Source organism: Simochromis diagramma, unplaced genomic scaffold, assembly GCF_900408965.1.
Source record: "Simochromis diagramma unplaced genomic scaffold, fSimDia1.1 OVJJ01000216.1, whole genome shotgun sequence".
NCBI lineage: Eukaryota > Metazoa > Chordata > Actinopteri > Cichliformes > Cichlidae > Simochromis > Simochromis diagramma.
The window spans coordinates 686,905-708,370 of NW_024386883.1; the positions used below are offsets into that span (position 1 = coordinate 686,905).

The window sequence follows — 21,466 nt, forward strand, 5'->3', positions numbered from 1 at the left end:
TTTTTCATTTCCAAAAAATTATATATATATATATATATATATATATATATATGTGTGTGTGTGTGTGTGTGTGTGTACACACACACACATATATGTATGTATATATATAAATACTAAACTTAACAAAGAAAGTATCATTCCTATTCCACTAGTATGATCCAGTACAAATACCAGCATTGGTATCAATGCTACCAATATTTGGATCGATCAGCCCACCTCTATCACAGAGACTTAAGGCAGTTCTGAAGGCAAAAGGGGGTCCAACCCTTTAGTGGCAAAGTGAACCTAATAACGTGGCTGGTGAAATGTATTTCCACATGAAAGTAGGATGCTACTAATAGACAATAGAGGTGAACGAGGATCCTATAACTAGGTAATATGTACCAAAAGCTTGCAGCACAAGTTACTTGTGAATTTTTGCCACCAGAGGGCAACGATTGCACGCTTAGAGGTTGTTCTCTGTTAGTTTTACAAACTAACAGAGCTGCCAAATAAACATGTACAGGTGTGCGATAATTTAAACTTATCACCCGCGAGATAAAAACCAGGTGAACGGGATAATAATGGTAATCTAACTGCATTTAATAACCTCTACCGGGAAGCCTTAACATCGTTGTTTTTTTGTTTTTACATATTACTTTAATCTAACATGTATTATTGCAGAGGCACAGCCTCCACTCCCGAAATAGTGCAGCCTGTAAGTGCCACATAAACTAATTGAGGAACACGACATGAGTAAATAAATCCTTCCGATAATAAGCAGAAGGTTTACATGTTGTGGGTTGCAGGTGTATATAAAGGGGCTATATTACTATTTCTGTTCCAGGCGCGTTCGAGGTCGAACAGGATGTTGCGTAGACTTTTTTTTCCCGCGTTTTCCAGTCCTCGGGTTGGGTTAGTTCGTTTGCGGTTTGTCACGTGATCCCGGCGTAACGCTACATCGGTCTGTTTGCAATGACAGACCTCTTGTCTATGTGTGAGAAGTTATAAATCGGTCGTTTGACAGAGGTTCTGACAACACAGAGTTTAAACAGAGACAGACGATCGCAAAAACACAGATGAACAAAGTCGTGTGCACAGGTTTTTGAGCACTAACCGCCGAGTACTCGTAACACCATTGCAGCGTCGCCAACGGCGCTTCACCGCGCAGTACGTCGATACAAAACGAGCATCCACAAATCTACAGTTGCAGGAAGTCACTGGGGTTTTGTTGTCACGGAACTCTTGAAGTGGGATTTACACTTAGTAAACAATATCAGTCGGCTTTAAAACATATTCGAGTTTTATCTGTTAATTATTGGCCGTTACGTAACCGGATACTAAGATGCCTCCTAAAAAACGCAATTCTGGGACGACACAGAGCAAAGAGATGAAACCCACTGCTGAAAATGCCTCTCCAGAGAAGAAGGAGAGTCCTGAGTTATCTCTTAAAAAGTAAGAGAAGTAATGATCGCCTCTCCGTCAAGCCACAGTAGCTTCAGTTTGTGGCTTTGGAAAATTACAAAAAACAAAAAAAGTTGACATTGTAGACAGATATTTTGGTCTTTTCCCCAGCTACGTTTATCTTGCTCGCTAGCTTGTGCGACTAAACGTCAGGATGACCTGTTAGCTGTGTCCACCGGCCTAATAACAGCGAGTTTAAAAGCATCTTTAGCCCCACACAACTGGTCAAAGAGTGTAACTATTAAGTAATGAATGAAACTTGAAATGTAGCCTGGGTATAGCTCTCAAACACAGGCTGTGTTTGAGAGCTATACCCTACCTACTATACCCTGTACCCTGCTCAGACTGACTGGCAGTCAGAGTACTTCACAAGACAAGACCGTTGTCTTGAGTGCAGTTGTTTTGATTTCCTGAAACCTTATTCGTGTTTTTCGTGGTTGCTAACCTCTGGTTTCCATCTTTTAGGCACGGAGACAAGGATGCTGAGTTTGTGACTCTGTGCAAGAGCCTTCATGTGACTGACCCTGTATGTGATCGAGCCTGGACGCTGTGGAAAACCGTTCAGGAGTCCGTGGATGAAGCTGCTGTACGTATTTGCACCTACTGTAGTTCAGTAGTTCCACTCTACATTTATAATACTGCAATCCTGTCGCCTGTCCTGGAAAAAGCATGAGTGGAAATCGATCATTTAAAATTAGAACAGTATTTGGCCTAAAGCAATACATATTGCAGGATGGAATGGTGGTGCAGTGGTTATCACTGTCAGCTCACAGCAAAATAAATCCAGGCTGTATGTTCTCCTGTTTCTGGTTGGGTTCTCACTGGGGTCAGAACAGAGACAGTCAGTTTGGTGATTCTAAACTGATTGACTTTATGCGTTAGCCCTGTGGCCCGTCAAGGGTGTTTAAATATAATATAACCCTCGCACACTGTCCAGTTCAGCATTATTTTTATTCATTAATAACAGTTTAGTCCATATGACCTTTCTCAAGTATAGAGAAACCAGGGTGTATCCAATCTCTCCTGCAAATCAGAGCTTCTACAACATTGTTGAAAGACATCCAAAAAGAAGACAAAGAAGAAGAAAAGTCCACAAACATGGCAAATCACAAGCTGTGGGAAGAAGACAACACAAAGTTAGTGATAGGCATGTAAATGCATGGGGAGCGAAAGAAAGTACAGTTTGTACTGTTTGGGCCGTAAACCCTTTATGTAAGTTTTCTTTTTGCAGTACTGAGTCCAATTTTAAATCAAAGCTTACACACAGTATCCACTGTGCCTTATTGGTGAAATAGGATATTAGGAGGGCTAAGTATTTTTGCCTTTTAATCAGTAGCCAGGTACAGTCCAAAAATAATCATTTAAAAAGTACTGTAAGAAATAAAGTGGAATAGCTTTATAATCCCCTTAAAAACAGTTGCTCTTCCATTCCTAAAAAAAGGCGAAAAGGTGTGACATGAGCATCATCTAACATTGTTCTTTGTCATTTGGTTTCAGGACAGTCAGAAGAAGCTTTGGGGTGCTTGTCTGTTTGTGACTGTGACAGACATGGATGCCACCTGTTTCACCTTGACCCAGGTTCTGAAAGCGGTCTGTCTGAAGTAAGCGCTTGCTATGTTTTCTTGACAAAACATAACCACACAGTCCAACTGTTGGCATGAGATATTGGTGAATGTGAAATTTTGTTGGGTAGCTGATGACTTCAGCCTTGCTTGAGTATTAGCTGCTGGGATTTTCATTCTTTGGAAATAGGAAACTTTTTTTTTCAGGGTAGCAGACAGAACTTTATTTGGGATTGCTCTTTGAAATAAAGTAGAAAAACTACAGGCTGTGTAAGAACATTAAACATGTATCCTCCTGCTACGTACTCCAGCTGTAGATAGAGCTTTGTGTGTTCTCCCTTTGATGGATGGAAAAGCAGTCCAGGTATAGGCTCCAGCTCCACTGTTCATCTCTCAGTTGGATAGTTTGTGAAACAGTTTGATGGACGAATGGATGAAAGTTACTTCGATGCTAATTCCATCTTTTCTTTTGTAGCGTCAAACAATTTATAGATCTGGTGAGGAAGTTGGATGTGAACTTGGATACGATAAGCACCAAGGTGAACTCTGCACTGTCACGGCTGGACAAGAAGTATGATGTGATGCTGGCTCTTTACCAGAGGTTTGAGAAGTAAGTGATCATACAAATAGATTGCATTGGATTAATGTAAAAAATATTTGTAGTTTAAGTGTAAATGGAAAAAAAAAAAATGCAAATTTGTTCTGTTTCAGAACTTGCAAGAAAATTTTCAATCTGACGTCTGATGGGAAGTAAGTTGCAAACTTCTAAATGTGGGAAATATGTTGGTGACATTGATTATGTTATGATATTTATTGTCTTGTGTGTTAGCGGTTTTGCACTTGTTATGAAAGGTTTGATGCTGCTGCGTGATTAATTGTTTGGTGTATCATTTTCAAGGGAGAGGGAAACCGTGCGGACTTGCTGGACGATGTTTCTGTTGGCCAAAGGTCGGTTAAGCTTATGAATACATTAACAACAACAAGAACAAGTAGAATCAAGCTGTTAACACACGTTATGGAATTGTTTTCATGCCTCTCTGTCATCTTCTTTTCACCCTTCCTTCCTCCTTCGTGTTCAGCAGCAGATAATAGTTGAATTGGAAAATCATGGTTTAAGTTTTGTTGTTTTAAGAAGGCATCGGAATTGTTGTGACGATGCGTCTCATGTGTTGCATCTGTGCTGCGTGCAGGAAGGGCCTTACAGATGGAGGATGACCTGGTCATATCATTTCAGCTGCTTCTTTGTACGCTGGAGTTAATCATCAAGCGCTGCTCTCCAGACCTTCTGCAGCCTCTTTATAGTAAGCTTCAGTAGCATTTAATTTACACGTTCTTTGCTTTTAATGTTTTTATGACTTCAGATTGTACAATAAGTAAATGTAAAGTCAAATAATTACCATTTTTTTTGTCATGAAAGTTTGGTTTAAAGCTCCTTGAGGTTTTATTTATTTATTTATTCTCAGAATCAGCCATCAGCAAAATTCAGAGCCCTCCAACACGAACATCTCGTCGCAACCAGAGCAAAACTAAATCCCGAGTTGTGGAGCCAGAGGTTGATGTACAGCTTCTCGAAACCTTATGCAAAGAGAATGAATGCAGTGCAGAAGAGGTGTGAAGACTTTTAAAAAAAAAAATCTCATAGTCTTACTGGACAAACACAACTCAAAATTTATTTATGTGAATTTATTTGCAGGTGAAGAATGTATACCAAACCAGTTTCATGGCTTTCTTAGAGTCGATGGATCTTTCAAGAAGCCCAGATTTTCCTCAGGTAGGACGTCATTGTCAGAACACCTGCTCCACTGTTTGGTTTTATTCTCACTAACTGCATTTGGAGTTTCCATTCATTATCTCTTCCTGCCCGCTTCTGCCGCTGTAGAGCGTTTGAACGTCTGGCAGGTGTTGGTTGCGCTATTTGCTACCTATATGTGTTTGTTTTCACGTATATCGTGTTGGGTAAATGTGCACTCAAGCAGGAGGTCCTTTGTAGTGTGTCACTATAATGCAGAGACAGGATGCTACTGTTTGCTGACAGTGGTACACTCCTCTAAACGACTATAGTGAACACGGTGACGGGCAGATGGTGTGCATTTTTGCTTAAGTGTCTTAAATAAATAATGTACAAATGTCACCATGATAGGCTGTCATCAAAAGGCCTGGGTTACTCGGGGAAAAAACAAAGATTTCGATGAGTTTTTGGCGCTGGTTATTGCTTTGCCTGTTGTCTGGTCCAGGTGTAGAATAAGCAAAGCTTTGCCTTCTTCCAATCAACTGTAATCTGAATCGGAAACCTTTGAGAGCTGTGTCTGTTGGCTTCTGCCTCACCGCGCGTTACTTTTTGCTGTGACTTTCAACCCAGGTGAATGATGTCGACCAACAATATGAAGAACACTACCTCAAGAGCAGAGACATTGACGGACGAATGTTTTTCAATGGAGACGAGACTGTTCTTGCACCTAAAGTCGAGATGTAATCCCTTTTTTCTTCAGCGTACAGTGTTTAGATGTTGAGTTCTTAAAATAACTTAAAGAAGATGTTCAATAATCTTTTCCTGCATTCAGATCACAAGTGGAGAGAACACCAAAGAAGAACCTGTCAGATGAAGATGGATTACTCGTCCCTCCTCAGACACCCATCAGGTGGGCACTTAGCAGTTCCTCACTGACTGTATCTATCATTCTTTGTCTAGAGGGAAAGGACAGAGGTCTCATGTTTGCTTCTGCAGTATTGTGTTTTTGTTTTTTTAAGCACTGTTTAGCTACTCACCTCTCAATATGTACATTTGTGCATTTCTGTGATGATTGTTTATTTCCCTTTAAGTTGCCAGCAATTTAAATGACATCTCTAAGATGCAGATTATAACCTTACTTGATTAAAAAGGACCTTATAGTCCTTGTCTGATTTTTTTTTTTTTTTTCTTTTTCTTTTCTAATCTCCCATCAGAGCTGCCATGACCTCCATTCAGCTGCTGAGGGGTGATCTCACTTCCAGTGGGGACCAGCCATCTGCTAATTTGGTTACATATTTCAAAGTGGGTCTTTAGAAATTTGCCTCTAATTAAAAGATAAAACTGCAGATTTTCAAACATACCTTTCTCTCTCCCTCTCGCTATCCCTTCATCAGCACTGCACAGTGGATCCGACGCAGGATGTGCAGAAGCGCTTGGAGACGCTTGGACAGGTGTTCAGTCAAAGATTCGGTCAGGCGGTCGGCCCACGCTGCGTAGTGTACGGCAGGCAGGTATGGAGACGAAAAGGAGGAACAATGGCAACATGTTGTCCCTCATATTCTTTTGTTTTTATCTGAATTGAGTTGCTTTTCTCTTTCAGAGATTCACCCTCGGTGTCAGACTGTATTACAGAGTAATGGAGGAAATGCTGAAATCGGTACAGTTTTTCTTTCTTTCTTTCTTTCTTTCTTTTAAACTGTTGGGTTAAGAGAATTTTACTGTTTTGTTTTGGATGTTTACCTTTAATTTCAAATCTATCTGATAAGATTTATAGACATCAGTCACCAAATTATTATACAAGAGTTTTCTTTTTTCTTTCTTTCATCCTATTTAAACTTTTATCAATTAAAAGATAAATCCCACTCTAGGAAGAAAATCTTTTTGGTAAATCTTAACGTTGAGGTCTTATTTTTTTTGGGTGTTTTTTTTGTTTTTGTTTTTTTTCCGTAGGAAGAGAAGCGCCTGTCTGTGCAAAATTTCAGGTATGTTTTTTTTTTCTCCACTTTTATCAGAATAGTGGGAATTATGACTCTAATCCATGTTGGTGCGTTGGAATTGCATGCATGCTTTCTATTGTTTTGACACACACTTTCTTCCATGGAGCTGAGTCATTTGATTTCCTTTCCAGTAAACTCCTGAATGACTCCACATTCCACACATCGCTTTTGGCTTGTTCTTTGGAGGTAGTCATGGCAACTTATGGAGGCATGTCCTATAACTTTCTTATAAATGAATAATAATATAGCTCTTTATGAAGTATTCTATATTTTTGCTCATCTGTTATCAGTAATTAAAGTTTTACACATCTTTTACGTGTGACCAATTCTAATGTTGTTCTTTGCTCCACATGATTAGAGAGCAGTTTCAAAAATGGAGGGTACAGCCATGGAGGAGCCGACTCAGCCGAAACAGATGTGTGTTTCCCCTGGATACTAAATGTGTTCAACCTGACCGCCTTTGATTTCTATAAAGTTATCGAGAGCTTTATCAAGGCCGACCCCACGCTAAGCAAAGAGATCGTCAAACATCTGGAGACCTGCGAGAACCTCATCATGGAGAGACTTGCATGGAGGACGGTCAGTTTGATCTTTCATTGCTATTAGACTAGGATGCCAATAATATCACAGCATTTCAGAGATTGATGTATACATGACATAGAGACTCTTTGGATATCAATCATTTAGGATTTATTGGCCCAAAAGAAGCAGATTGTTGTCACTGTTTAAGAGTCACTTAAAAAATAATAATAATAATAATAATAACAACAATAAGAATAATGAAAGGAGATTCTACATAAATCCTGCTTTCACTACTGATCTCATTCCATGTCAGCATTTCACAAACATATGAAGCTGCTTTGCCAAAAATAAAATGATTTCACAGTGCTTCTTTACTCTGACTGCTGCACACGTGGGGCACACACACACGGAAACTGAAAACAACAACAGATTACACTTTTAACATACACAAAGGTGGTTACAGTTTCACTATAATGGAAAAAATATATATAGGTAACAGGATACTTTTTGCAAATTGACAAAAGTACAGTAAAGCAATCTAATGCTTTTGTTAATAAAGAGGTCTTACAGTACTTGTGTCACCGGCTACCACTGCCTCCACTACTGGGCACCTCCCTGTGCACCGGGCTGCTGGAGAAATAGTAGATGAGTGGGTTGAGGCAGCAGTTGAAACTGGCTAAGGAAAGGACCACAGGATGCATAGCCTTGGTCGCCTTGGCCAGGCCACAATGTGGCAACAGCTTCATGTGTGTGAGCGTATATCCCAGCAGGTTGATGTGATAGGGGAGAAAGCACAGGAGAAACACACCCAGCACTGAGTAAATAACCCTTAGAGTGTGCAGATGGCCGTGGCGGTTGCTGCGGCAGCGGTGTCTCATCTTGCTAAGGACACTCAGCACCCGGCAGTAGCTGTAGAGGAGTACAAGAGTGGGCAGCAGAAATGACCCCAGGGCTATGCCCAGGAATAGCAGGATAAGGGTGCGATGGTGTCGTGAGGATGGATCCAGCAGACAGGCCTTGTTCTGGTGAGAAGCCGCTAACCGCAGCGCAGGCAGACACACACTGAGCCCCAGAACCAGGCACCAGATCCCTCCGCTCACCACCCGTGCGGCACGCAACCTGCGCAGTGTCGATGCCAGGGGGTGCACTACAGCAAAGTAACGGTCCACAGCAATGCACACCAGGAAGAAGATGCCCCCATACAGGCTGATGTATTTGAGAGTGAATGTGATCTGGCAGTAAACTGGCCCAAGAGTCCAACTGGGGGTGTCCTCTGTCTTGGAGGACAAGGCTTGAGCCTTTTGGTGGTAGTAGTAGATTCTCAGAGGTAGAGAGATGACAAAAAACAAGTCAGTCGTCGATAGACTGGCCATGTAAATGGCTGTGCTGTTCATGGTACAGGGAGACAGACACAGTCTGCGCAGAACCAGGCTGTTGGTGGCCACCCCCAGCAGGAAGATGACACTGTAGGATACTTTGTAGAAGGTGAAGCGGTAGCTTATATCGACAGTACAGTTAGACAAAAGTGAGACCGGCTTGGCTGTCAAATCAGTCATATTCCACTGCTCCATGTCTCAAAATGATTTGACCACTTCCAGCACGTCAAATTGTTATGGTCTTATATCTGGAGGAGGGTTAGATCGGTTGAAGAGGGCATATGTGACGAAAGATCTGCTGGAGCAGTTAAACGTGTAGTAAGTTAAAACTTAATCAAACAAAACAATTTTTTTTTTAAATTGAAATGCAAATTTGCTGAGATGACACGAATACACATCCGTATATATTCTGCTCTGTTATATAGAAAACAAATTGATTTTGCCAATACATTTTTACCAGCAGCTTCCTGCTTGTAAAGAAACAAAGCAAACATTTGGTGTCATTACATGCATAAAGCCAACCGAAAAAGCACTTAACTGATGTATTTCATTACATTGACAGATTAAATACACATTTACCAGAGCCCATAAAATCAATCTTTTTTTTTTAATTGAGATTTTATAATTGAACTAAGTTTGCACTGCATAGGCAATCAGGTGAGCATTTTTCCGGTTGTAAAGGCAGATTATAGCTTTTTACAATTGTTTGTTGTGTGTGATCATGATTAAAGTTTATCTTTTTTTTTTCTTGCCAGCTCATCTATAATGTAGGTCATTAAAGAACCGATTCAGTCACAAAATGAGCATCAATAGAAGAATAAAAAATATATATATTTCTAATATCTAAAAACTAACTTTAATTCAAATTTGGAAATAACTTTTCAAAATTAAAATAGGTGACAAATTCTCTTTCTCATAGCGTTATTATTAAGACAGATGTTTTTAATTCGATGACCTGTCAGATTTAAAATAGAGGACCCCATCTTTAAATCTGTATGGATATTACAAATTTTTCTGCAAAAGTTTGAGCAATTAATATGCTTAATTTAGAGAAAAAGATTATACTTAATTTTACAGTTGCCACAACCAAAGAGAATATTTAAAGGTAGAATTTAGTCACTCACCAGTAGCAGGATGGGAGCATTGTCAGTGTGATTAAAGGTATTTTTCCAGTCAGCTGGTGTTTAACTGTGGCTAGCTTGTCAGGATGCTGCAGTTGGGAATCTGCCACTGACTGAAGCAGTTCACACCTAGACACCAACAGGTCAGGGTCTCTCTCTCTCTCGCCCTCTCTCTCGCCCTCTCTCTCGCCCTGTTCCTCTAATTTATAGCTGACTGATTACTTTTAATGACCTTTTTTAGAGGGATACAAGAGTTCTAATCTCTAGTTTAGCCTACAGGTTGTCAGATGTCAATTTAAATTTTTTTTTCATTGACCTGAAAATTGTCAGATTAACTTTCGGGTTTTTTGTAGGCGTTCTGGTAGGATTGCATTTATATAGCGCTTTTCTAGACACTCAAAGCGTTTTACAACACCTTGTTTACAACACCTTGTTTACAACACCTTGTTTACAACACCTTGTTATGAACTTATGTGAGTGACTAGAGTTAATCATAAACTGTAGCTCATAAAGTAAAAGCAATAATTCACTGAAACAAGGGGCTGTAAGCAGTAGTGCCACTTGCGTGTCAGTCCATGAACACATAAAAATTAAAAATCCCCGTGAGTGCATACAAAGTTTTATTATTTGTATTTGTAATATGTTCTTGTGCTGTAATGTGCAGAACTTTTCTTATGGTTTGTGTAAAATTTGTTTATCTTTTTGGGAAGTTGATCAGCATACAATGACCTGACCAAATACTGCTCCACAAAAACCCCCTCTAGACTGTTTTATTACCCTTTCCCTCAAGAGGCAAGTTGTTTCTTGCCTGCTTTAGTTTTACAGCCCTTTCTCATCATTGCTGGTGAGGTGATGAGTCTAACCATGTCAGTACAGACCCTGAGGCTGTCGGCAGGTATGTGCAGTGTTCAGTCTTGCATCACACAGCTTGTCACAAGCATGGAAGAAATATACACATCGTTGCTATGAGACTTATGTTTTCACACAGTGTGAGCCTGGATCCGGTCTAAATTAGTTTTTCAGGATTTCCAACAAATTTTAGGAACTTGGAAAATCTATATTGTGTGTAGGTTGAGTTTTTTACGGTTCCAGTGTTGTTGTATATGCAGAAATGATGACATTTTGACCCACTTTTCTTTTTCTAAAGACCATCAGTTTTGTTGGAACACTTTTCATTTATCACCAACACATGTAATGAAACAATTTAAAACTTTATAAATGTATTGTGCACTGAGGGGCCAACCACACACATATGACTAACCAGTCTAGATGACTTATTTAGCTGGGAACAGTGAAAGCCATATGGGGAAAAAAATTCTTCCAAGATAGTGCCAAGTATTTCACAACCTACCGCTTGATCAAACAAGTATTGAATTCAATACACAACACTTCAAAATGTTACAAAAATATTTAATTCACTTTCAGAATGGGAATCAAAGCTTTTATAGAACATGATTCTCTAAAAACTTCTTAAAAACCTCAATACACATAAAACAAATACTTGAAAACCGTACAGGGCAGTAGATGTAAAGAGTTGTAATACTGGTTCAGCACTGTCAAATTAGGGTTTTTCTTAAAGGTGAGTCTTCTCTGTGAAATAAGTTCTTTCTTTGTGTTAGTACCTATTGTTGACTGAATCATTATCTTCCGGTCTAAAGTCTCTGCTGTGTCCGATAGGTGAGCCGGACTCCCTAGTAACCATTTTGTTTATGTTGTTTTTCTAAGGCACTCTGCTTTCACCCATGTCCTCTGATTTGAAATAAGTTTTGTCAGCCATACTCGCTTAAGTCAAATTTGTAGCTCACATTACCAGGCTGTCTTTAGACCGTGGACTCATTGTCAAATATTTTGGGTCTCAGACTTTTCAGCGTCAAACTCTTGGGCGTTGAACTTGGGCTGCTTTGCAAGCTGTCCATCTGTAGTCTTTCGAATAGCCTGGCACCATTTTGCCATGCTGAAGACTTTCGTTTAATGGAGCTTTGAATGGCCTCTGAAGTGAAGTAGTAGACAACTGGATCAAAGCAGCAGTTGGTAACCGCTATGCACAGAGCGATGGGGTAGATGGTTCTTACAACATGTTCTGCAAAGCATCCCTTTAGGATTTTGGAGCGGACCAAGGTGTAGAAGATGAGATTCACATTGTAGGGAATGAAACAGAAGCAGAAGATGAGCAAATGCACAAAGACCATCCTCAGGATTTTTGCTTTGTTGAGGTTTCCTCCGCGGCTGATGGTTTTGGGGTTCCTCAGTATCCTTAGCACCATGACAGAGCAGAACACATTCAACATCAGTGGGATAAGGAAGCCCGCAGTCTCAATAAACATCACCACCCACGAAAGCTCAGCCTTCCATTGTTTTTTTGAGTAGTTTTCAAAGCAAAACTGTGGCGTTGAGTTTACCGAACCCGAGTTAGTATTGTTCGGTGAGGTGGTGTCCAAAAAGACCCCAGTGGTTATACCTCCAGTGAGAATGATCACCCAAACTGTAAGGCAGGCCAGCTTGGCATTTTTCCTCGTACGAATTGTTTGGGACCGAAATGGATACACAATTGCTAGGAAACGATCGACACTGATGCAGGTGAGGAAGAGGATGCTGCCATACATGTTGGTGTAGAATAGGGCCACGGAGATCTTACAGAGCGCACTTCCAAAGAGCCAGTCACGTTTGATGAAGTACACAATCCGAAAAGGCAGGCTGAGGACAAAGAGAGAGTCCGAAACCACGAGGTTCATCATATACGTCGTGGTCTCATTCCGTATCTTCAGCGTACAGCCAAAAATGTACACAGCCACCGCGTTGAAGGTAAGTCCGACTACAAACACCATGGAGAAAACCGAGGCGTAGAGATTATACTTGAAGTTGTCACTCTTGTTGCAGTCCGTGCTGTTATCCATCTTTAAACCAGAGTGTACACTTACAGTGGAAAGAGTGAAAAGGTTCTCCTTACTCACAGTTGGTGTTCGTTATGCCATGAAAAAAAGAAGGTATACAGCAGCTCCTTGATATACCATCCAAAGTCCTTTCCATCTACTTGTCCTGCTGTGGCAGCTGTCCTGTATGTGCAGCGATGGTCATTTAAGTGGAGCTTTCATTGTTTTCAGTCGTCCTCACAAAACAAATGTATTAAAAGAGAAGAGTCGTGCTTTTTTTTCCCTTTAGCTCTGTGAACACTTTAGTGGGTCTCCACTTGTCTCGTTCTTCTCTGTGTTGTTGAAGTCCCAAAGGCACGTGCTGATCGTCACTCTGCTCCTGCTGGATTGTAAATCAGAAACCTCACAGCAGCCTGCATGGCAGAGCCTCTGACACAGGGAACAGAGCAGGCTGTCGAACCACTGGGAGGAGCCACCGCTGGGGCCAAAGTCCTCCCATTCAAATGCCTTTCATTTGCTTTTGCAAATAAAAAGCATTTGAATAATGGAACAATAGAGAATGTGTTCTGTAATTTTCACATTTCAGTAAGATAAGTTTTAGTAAGTTTTTTTGTTGTGTGTGTTAGATTGTCCTTGCTGCCTGCCATAGGGGTCTTTTCATCATCTTCCCGAAACATCAAAGCATTTATCAGGAGATTTTCTTATTTGTTTAATAGCACAGTGCATGTTTTTGTCTTTCAGTGCTCTTACTGGTGTCATTGGGAGTATTTTAAATAAAAAAAAAAAATAAGAACTTGACTCATCTGTAGTTGGATGTATTATGTAGTATTGTAATATGTTACGACCTGATAATCAGCTGTGAGGATAGATAACCACTGATAGATGTCAGCGAATGCTCTTATCCAAATGTACTTTTGAAATGTTGGTGGCGTAAGCGGGGTGTGGCAGGCATGATGCATGAATGTACCATAAGCCATACTTACAAGTCCATACTCGCAGTTACTGTGGGAGCTGCTGAGTTGTAAACCACTCCTCACTTCCCTGTATGAGCTCATATCAGTTTGCTTTTTTTACTGGTGTGACGGTTGCGTGCTGAGATTCACGTGCAACCTTCACTTTCACTGTCTTTTCATCTTGATTTAGAATTGTGCATGTTAACATAGATTTAGCTTTTTTTTTTTTTTTTTTTTTTTTTTTTTTTTTTTTGGTATTTAGAGAAAATGTATTTTTAATTTGAAGTTATTATTTGTTTAACAAGCTTAACGAGTCAGTCAAATGCATTCAGAGTCAGACAGGATACTGTAGGGTGTGTGCTTGGGTCAACATAAAATGAGGAACAGATTTATAATACATGTATAGATTTGACTTATCAGTTGGCTGTTTTGCAAGGGACATTTCACATGTAAAATACCTCTAACATCATTTCTGCACATGTCTTCTACTTAATATACCAGGAAAAAAACCAAAAAGGAACTAATTGCCTGATCAAGACATGATCTCCAACCTAACAGGATTATTATATTACATATTATATTACATTATTATGTGATTGCCAAATGAAATAATTTCTTTTTGCACCTTTTTAAAATTCCTGCTTGAATGAAAGGAAAATGAAAGTTGTGATTGACAGGATATAAATGGAAATGGTTAAATATAAAGTAAATGTTTGTGTCTCTGCAGGGCTCCCCACTATTTGAGCTTCTGAAACAGGAACATGAGAGCGGAGGAGCAGAGCAGGTGGAGACCCCAGCTAATTTCAGTCAACCGCTGCAGCACAACCACACCGCAGCCGACCTGTAAGTCATCCCGCGGCTTTCGATCAGTTTGTCTTTTGATTTTGAAAGAACACCAAACCTTTTTACAACAGTTGTGAAACGACTGACTAATCAAAACAGCACAGCCTTGATGAATACGTCATAGATGAGCAGATAAGCATCAATAATATTTTGTTAAATTCCACAGGCGCCCCCCCCCCCCCCCCCCCCCCCTCCTCTTTCTTTGATTTTTTCTTTTGAGCTTTGAGGAAGAGCTTTCTTTTGTTTTGCCCGTCCATTTAAGGTTCGTGGTTAGGGGAATGTTTCATGTTTATTGACATATGAAACTGGTTCCTGTGCTCTTCCCGCACAGATATTTGTCCCCCATGCGCCCAGGCCTGCGTGTATTACCTCCTGAGTCCAGCTGTCAAACTTCCTCTCAGCCTGCCTCACAGCCAACCAGCCAACCTCCACGACCCCTGAAGTCCAACTCTCTCAGCCTCTTCTATAAAAAATGTAAGTCACTGGTAGAGTTTGCACTAGTCAAAAATAATTGATGGTGGTAGTCCTGCCTAGCAATAAAGTAATCTTTTAAAGTAGTAATGTTGTGATGGATGGAGTAAATAATGGGAAAAATAACAAGTTAATCGGAGAAAATATTAATGCAATTGTATAAAATAACATTGTTTGATATTTTCTTTAAAGTATTGCAGATACAGTCAGGTGTCCCCACATTTTCATTAAGCAAATTTTTTTATTCTTATATTATTATTGTTACATTTTTATTAAGATAAGAGGTTCCATTCATTATTCTATCACACTAGACGCTCTAATCCTCTGGTTTTGTTTCTCTGTAGTGTACCGTTTGGCCTATACAAGGCTGAAGATGCTCTGCTCCTACCTGCTGTCCTCCCACCCTGAGTTTGAGCCCATAATATGGACTCTGTTCCAGCACACTCTGCAGCATGAGTACGAGCTGATGAGAGACCGTCACCTCGATCAGGTAAGCTGGAAATATGTTGCTCTCACTATTTGTTTCTGTCCCTCGTCTCCTGTTATTGCCCTCCTCCACTTTTCTTATTTATTTTTCTCTGCTAAATACGTTGTATGTTCCTGTAGTTGATGATGTCTGCCATGTATGCCATATGTAAAGTGAAGAGCGTTGATCTGCGCTTCAAGACCATTGTCACAGCATACAAAAACATGGCCAACACCAGCCAAGAGGTAAAACAGCCTGCTACAGTTTCCATAAAAACTCACCGAGTCGGCTGGAGATTTGCTGATGTAATCGAGTTTCATGTAGAACTGTAACAAAACACTTTGAATGTTGCAGACCTTCAAGCACGTGTTGATCACTGAAGGCCACTACGACTCCATCATTGTCTTCTACAACCAAGTGTTTATGCAGAAGCTGAAAACAAACATCCTGCAGTATGCTTCTATTAGGGTGAGCTACATCTGCAGTAGTCATTGGTGACGGTGGGGTTTTAATGCACATATATAAAAAAAAAAAAAAAAGTATTTCTACAAATTTCTCTCATTGTTTCTGCTGCTGTTTTCTTTTCTAGCCTCCGACACTCTCGCCAATCCCACAAATACCCTGCAGCCCCTACAAGTTCCCTAATTCGCCTCTGCGTGTGCCCGGTAGCAACAATGTCTACATCTCTCCATTGAAAAGCGCACGCATGTCTCCCGGTATCATGACCCCTCGATCCAAGTAAGTCCTGCATAATATTCATTGTCAAATAATTTTTGACAACGCTACTCCTGAACTAGAATGATATTATAGAATGATTTGAAATGAAGGCCTGTTTGTTTTGTACAATGCTCATTGGGGGTTTTTTTGCCCTTGCAGAATGCTGGTATCGATCGGCGAATCATTTGGGGTATGTTCATCTTAAGTTTGCTCTGTAGACCCAGAGAGTTGATTCTGTTAATCTGGTTGCTTAGTCTGGATGTACAAAATCAACTTTCTGGTATTTTCTTACTTGGATTATCAAGCATGCATCAAAACATTTTGCTCTGTAGTGTAACAAAGGGCTGGTTTGATCTCTCAGCAGCTGCAGTGCCATTTATTTGTTTCCTCACTCACTCTTACTTCTGTTTTGTCTTCATCTGCAGCCATCAAATCGCTTCCAGAAGATCAACCAGATGGTCAACAGCAGTGATCGATCCCTAAAGAGGACTCTGGATCATGGCTCCACGCCAAAGCCTCTGAAGAGGTTACGATTTGATGTGGACGGGCAAGATGAAGCTGACGGCAGGTTGGTCACAGCAGCCTATAATTGGTCTTTGATAGATGTCAAATCTTTAAACGGTAAACTCTGTGTGTAGATTTTAGTTTTTCAGACTACTTCTCTGTGGGCTCATTATACCAACAGCACTACATCACAAAAGTGACATCATATATCTGCTGGTTTTCACCTCTCACTTTTTGTAACCTTGAACAGGTGCCACAGCTGATGGCGCTTGTTTAAGATGATTGTGTAATTCATTTTTTAATTAATTATTTACTCTAGTCACCATTTTTGATGACTTCTCCCATACCAGTGCTGATGTGGAGGTTTTGTCTCAGTGGCGACATCTGTTATTACGTACAGCACTGCAGCGAGTACTCGTAAATGGTACAAAGCTGTGGTGACGTCACTGTTTGACCAGTGCAGCAAGTATAATGGGCCCATTATTGTCCAACATTGTCCAACATCGTCCCACAAGAACACACTCTTTGACCTATATTAGGGGCCTACATTGCCTTCACCAGTGCAAAACCCTGTTTTGACTTTAAAGAACGAGTGTCAGGTTTCGCTCCAGAGGCACGGTGTCAGTTTTACAACTGAAAGGTGTAGGCTCAGTATTTGTTGTTGCATTTGTTGGAGTTTCCCCGTCAGACTTCTAAATTTTGGGAGCATGATATAGCATAAGTTTGACCACAGTGGTGCAGTGGTTAACACTGTTGCCTCATAGTGAAAATGTCCTGTGTTCAAATTCCCTTTGCTGGATGCGGCCTGTCTGTGTTTGTTTGCTTCCTTGTTCTTCCTCCCTTGAGTGAGTTCTTGCAGTACTCCAGCTTTTTCATGGGAGAAGGAATAATTGCTCATCATGTTGTGTTACTGGCACAAACCTGCTGTGCAAGTGGTTTTTGCGTGGCCTGCGAGACTTGTTCACGTCACGCACGCATTAAAACACAGACATATAGTTACATTTATTGTGTTCTTCCTTTATATCCCTGCAAATAGTCAGATGGCAAAAACTAAAACTAAAAGACTAATACATATATTTCTTTTTCTTTATAAGCTGCTGTGCGATATGACCAAAATCTCATATCCTGATATAAAACATCTATCGTCGATAACGATATAAATCACAAAAATGTAACATTTTCTGTAAATTCTGTGAATCTTGGGTAGCTGAAGTGTTTCCAGCTGGGCGTCGTGTATCTGGAGTCGAGTGTTTTACCAATGCATGAAACATTTTTAGACATAGGTTTTAACGGCCGCCGTTTTCTTTGCGGTGTGCTGCAGGGAAAAGCCTGTTTTAACGTTTGAGTCTAAGGTTTATTTTTTAGCACCTGACGGCCCTTTTTTGCTTCTCATCGGTAAATATCTGCATACTATTTCATGTGATTGAGTTTATTTTGAAAAGTCTCAACAGGATCTTGAGCTTTATTGTGAAAGGTTTATGTGGAAAATAAACGAGCGGACATGCGATGGTGTTACCGTCTTGTTGCTAACGACAATGCATAAAAACAGGCGCTTGTCCGGCCGTAGTGTGGTTATATAAAATATAAGAGAAAGAGAGAACTTTAAGAAATTAATATAGCCACTACAGTGACCATCAAAACGATGAAAAAATATTGCCGTAAACAGTTTATTTTGCAACACCACGAAACAAACGATAGCGTAAAATGAAACGATAGACGTTTTTATATCGTCATCCGATATATATCGTTATATCAAACAGCCCTAAGCTGCATATTTATTATTTAAGTAATCAATTACAAGCGCTATTAGCATCACTTGATGAACACTTATTTACAGATATGCACGACAGCACATTCCAGTGTCCCCAAAGTGCCACTGCACTACTTAAAAACAACAGCATACATTCGCTATTCATTTTGAGATCAGCTTCTACAATTAATATGTAAAATTTCTGTTTTCACTGTATGATTCTGCAGTATGAAGAATGATTTCATTAAAGCTTTCTTATTTTATCTAAATTACAGCAAATCTGGAGGAGATTCTACACTGATTCAGAAGCTTGCAGAGATGAGTAAGTATTTGTATCAATAAAAGGCTTCAGGGGCTAAACCCCCCCCCCCCCCCATCAAGCTAAAAGTGTCTGTCAAAAACTACAGTTCCTCCAATCCCTACTTGAGGCTTTCTTCGAAAACGAGTAAATCCTTATAGACTCAATGTTAAAATGTCCTATGTACATATATAAGTAGACCGGACCATATATGTGGACTGTTGATTCCTGAAAATCCAAATCCAGAAACCCTTTGTGCGACATCATGCTGGCTCCATCCATGTCATAGTCTGTAATTTAGCTATTTAGACTGATTTTCATCGCTTTTGTTTTCACGTAGGCTCCACTCGCAGTCGCATGCAGGAGCAAAAGATGAAGGAGGATGCTGAGTCGAGGATGGAAGAACTCTGAAATCTATTCAGCTGACCTGCACTGTTTGTCACAATGTGAACGTTATTTTCTGTTCACACCTGAAGTGAAACACACCTGTTTTTTGTACATTTAAAAGTGCTATTTTATTTTTTATTTAACTTTGAGGAGATTTTTGTGAATATAGAGGATGTTCACCTTTTTTGTTGATGCTTTATCTTAGTGTTTTTAATGAATTAGGGCTGTGTCAGTGATTTTCATTAAGTATGTTTGGTTTTAAGTATTTCAGTGCTATTAGTTCCTCTTCACTCATGTTTTAAGTAGTCTGGATAGCTTCTGACACACACTGCTGGTTTTCTCCGCCTCCAGAACTTTTCACGTCTCAAGCATAATGTCACATTCAAGTGTTAAATCATGGTTACTCTGTAAAGAGGAGTAAATATCAGCCTCAGAGAGACATCCGCATGTCTTTTAATGTAGTGTTTTTACTGTTAAAGTAATAATTTCAGTTGGCAGCGCACATAATGTCTTCTTAAGTTGGTGACATAAAATGAGTAGGAAAATTGAATTTGTTTTAAAGACATGTCGAGTTGCATAAAAATGTCTGACATCCTGACAAGATTTCTGCACCACTACTTCTTTATCTGAGCCACAATTATCAGACGAACACAGTCAAACTAAACAAAAAGAGTCATTTTCATGTTTTCATTGAACACACCGGCTGGAAACACCAACAACCTTTACCAGATGTTTCTTGCTGCTTATGAGACAACTGTGAGAAAACTTGAACAACTCTCCCCAGCAAACCAGTTTTAATTCATCGGTGATTCTGTGATGTTGTCATTGCTTTGTATTATTTTGTTGCGTGAGTCAGACATTCCTAGTTAAGGTCAGCTGCTGTCTTGACTTCTTTAGGAACATTTCTGGTATAAGTTTGAATTGTTACCTAAATTCTTCCAACACAGCCTCACTGCAAAAAGGCAGCTACAAGCCACGATGATCCCTCCTCCATGCTTCACAGTCTAGATTTTTTTTAAACAAAATATCTTCCTTGCATTTCTTTCCTCCAGATGTAGTTGTGTGCATTTTGCCAAAAGATTTAGAACATTGAACATTTAGAACACTAATTTCGAACATTGTCCCAAAGTGTCTCTTTCTTGAGAAGAGCAGACATTGTGTGGCTTGACTTATAGAAAGGGAAACCTTTACAACCCACACTTTCAATCGCCTCAATAGTAACACCTCAGAGTAGTTTTTGCACAAGTCGGTGGTGTCTATTCTGTGTGGTCAGTGAAAGCATGAGAAGTACAGTTGTTTTTGTATGTTTAGTGAAATATCTTTTGTCTATAATTTTGACATGGCTGAAGATCATACTATGCTTTATGAGTAATCTAAGGATAAAAATCCCACTAATTCAGGTGCAAGTTTTTATTTTCACTGTAGTTTCAGATGATTTCCCTTCGGTGTAATGTGTAGTTTTATGGTAACTTTTGCTTTCTTTTTGGGATGGTTAATAAATGCAAATAAAGGGGTTATTTGTTATGAGTTAAAGAACTATGTTTTCTATATAATTTACACTCATTAGATTGGCTCTTGTCATTTTTGCAAATGGGGATAAGGAGAATTCTCAGAAAAGGAGGGAAAATGAAGACACTAATTTTAAAGTGAAATGTGTTTTTAATGTACTGAAGTGTAGTACATACAGGTCACCACAGAGATCAGCCATGTGTTTTCATTCAGCATAGAGTAGCCAAAGGTGGTGTGCAGTGACCACCTGATAGAGTAAAGAGCACCACTGTGTGTTCTCATAATAGACTCCCACGTCCCTGTGAAGGTACGCGAGAGGACATGTTATTGGGCAGTTTAGTTTTGCTTTGCTTTGGATGTGGGGAAAATAAGATTTTAGTACCATTTTGGAAATGTGTAGACGTTTTTAATAAACCACAGAATATTTGTTACTTCTTGTTCAGCTTCATCTTGAAAGTCGTGTCTTAGATCTCCTCAGTGCTAACATGAAAGCTCAAATAGATTATAGTTTAGGGCATTTAGACCAAACCAGAACAGTCCCTTTTCTTCACCAAATTCTGCTGTAATTATGAACCAATAAATACTAAATCTTTGACCAAAACAAATCGACCTTGTGTTTGTTCCTGTTCAACCAGAAGAACAGCAGTCTCAGTTTAGAGCTCATCTTAAAGTCTACAAAGGTAGTTTTACTCCCTCTGCTGTTCAGAATTATGTTTGCAAGGAGCTGAAGTCAGTCGGTTTCACTGTTAATCAGTTAATCAGTGTGCCAGACTAGTCAAAGTCTAACTTTGTAGCACTGTACAGAAGTTTAACTACACATTTAATCCTTGAGATATTCTAATATAAGAAAAAGAAGTTCATTCTCAACAGTATGTCTCAGTCTTTTCTACGTGATAAAGAAATCCTCTTGTAGCCAATGATATAAAAGTGTTTTCTATGTGCTGTTAA

General features: G+C 39.7%; 3 protein-coding genes across 3 annotated transcripts; 1 reads left to right on the plus strand and 2 right to left on the minus strand.

The window, feature by feature from the left end:
• Positions 1 to 851: 851 nt before the first annotated feature.
• On the plus strand, positions 852 to 20,575 carry rb1 (retinoblastoma 1). The gene is made up of 27 exons (XM_040032775.1): positions 852 to 1,434; positions 1,909 to 2,029; positions 2,941 to 3,044; positions 3,481 to 3,615; positions 3,717 to 3,755; positions 3,904 to 3,953; positions 4,196 to 4,306; positions 4,469 to 4,614; positions 4,699 to 4,776; positions 5,365 to 5,474; positions 5,567 to 5,644; positions 5,949 to 6,036; positions 6,129 to 6,245; positions 6,335 to 6,391; positions 6,685 to 6,716; positions 6,863 to 6,939; positions 7,090 to 7,310; positions 14,301 to 14,416; positions 14,748 to 14,890; positions 15,232 to 15,377; positions 15,494 to 15,598; positions 15,708 to 15,821; positions 15,943 to 16,091; positions 16,230 to 16,260; positions 16,496 to 16,638; positions 18,600 to 18,646; positions 18,963 to 20,575. The coding sequence occupies exons 1-27, from the start codon at positions 1,325 to 1,327 to the stop codon at positions 19,031 to 19,033; spliced, it is 2,739 nt and encodes a 912-aa protein (XP_039888709.1). The 5' UTR covers positions 852 to 1,324; the 3' UTR covers positions 19,034 to 20,575.
• LOC120734166 (lysophosphatidic acid receptor 6-like) lies at positions 7,482 to 9,530 on the minus strand. The gene has a single exon (XM_040032779.1). The coding sequence runs from the start codon at positions 8,822 to 8,824 to the stop codon at positions 7,832 to 7,834; it is 993 nt and encodes a 330-aa protein (XP_039888713.1). The 5' UTR covers positions 8,825 to 9,530; the 3' UTR covers positions 7,482 to 7,831.
• Positions 11,145 to 13,024, minus strand: LOC120734165 (lysophosphatidic acid receptor 6-like). Its single transcript, XM_040032778.1, has one exon. It carries the CDS (start codon positions 12,642 to 12,644, stop codon positions 11,571 to 11,573), a length of 1,074 nt encoding a protein of 357 aa, XP_039888712.1. The 5' UTR covers positions 12,645 to 13,024; the 3' UTR covers positions 11,145 to 11,570.
• Positions 20,576 to 21,466: the final 891 nt, after the last annotated feature.

Excerpts from the sequence above, each read along its gene's own strand:
- LOC120734165 (XM_040032778.1), bottom strand. The coding sequence starts at position 12,644 with ATGGATAACAGCACGGACTGCAACAAGAGTGACAACTTCAAGTATAAT.
- LOC120734166 (XM_040032779.1), bottom strand. The coding sequence starts at position 8,824 with ATGGAGCAGTGGAATATGACTGATTTGACAGCCAAGCCGGTCTCACTT.
- rb1 (XM_040032775.1), top strand. The coding sequence starts at position 1,325 with ATGCCTCCTAAAAAACGCAATTCTGGGACGACACAGAGCAAAGAGATG. Across the intron at positions 5,475-5,566 it reads CTTGCACCTAAAGTCGAGAT|ATCACAAGTGGAGAGAACAC; the intron begins GTAATCCCTTTT and ends TCCTGCATTCAG. Across the intron at positions 16,092-16,229 it reads ATCATGACCCCTCGATCCAA|AATGCTGGTATCGATCGGCG; the intron begins GTAAGTCCTGCA and ends TTGCCCTTGCAG.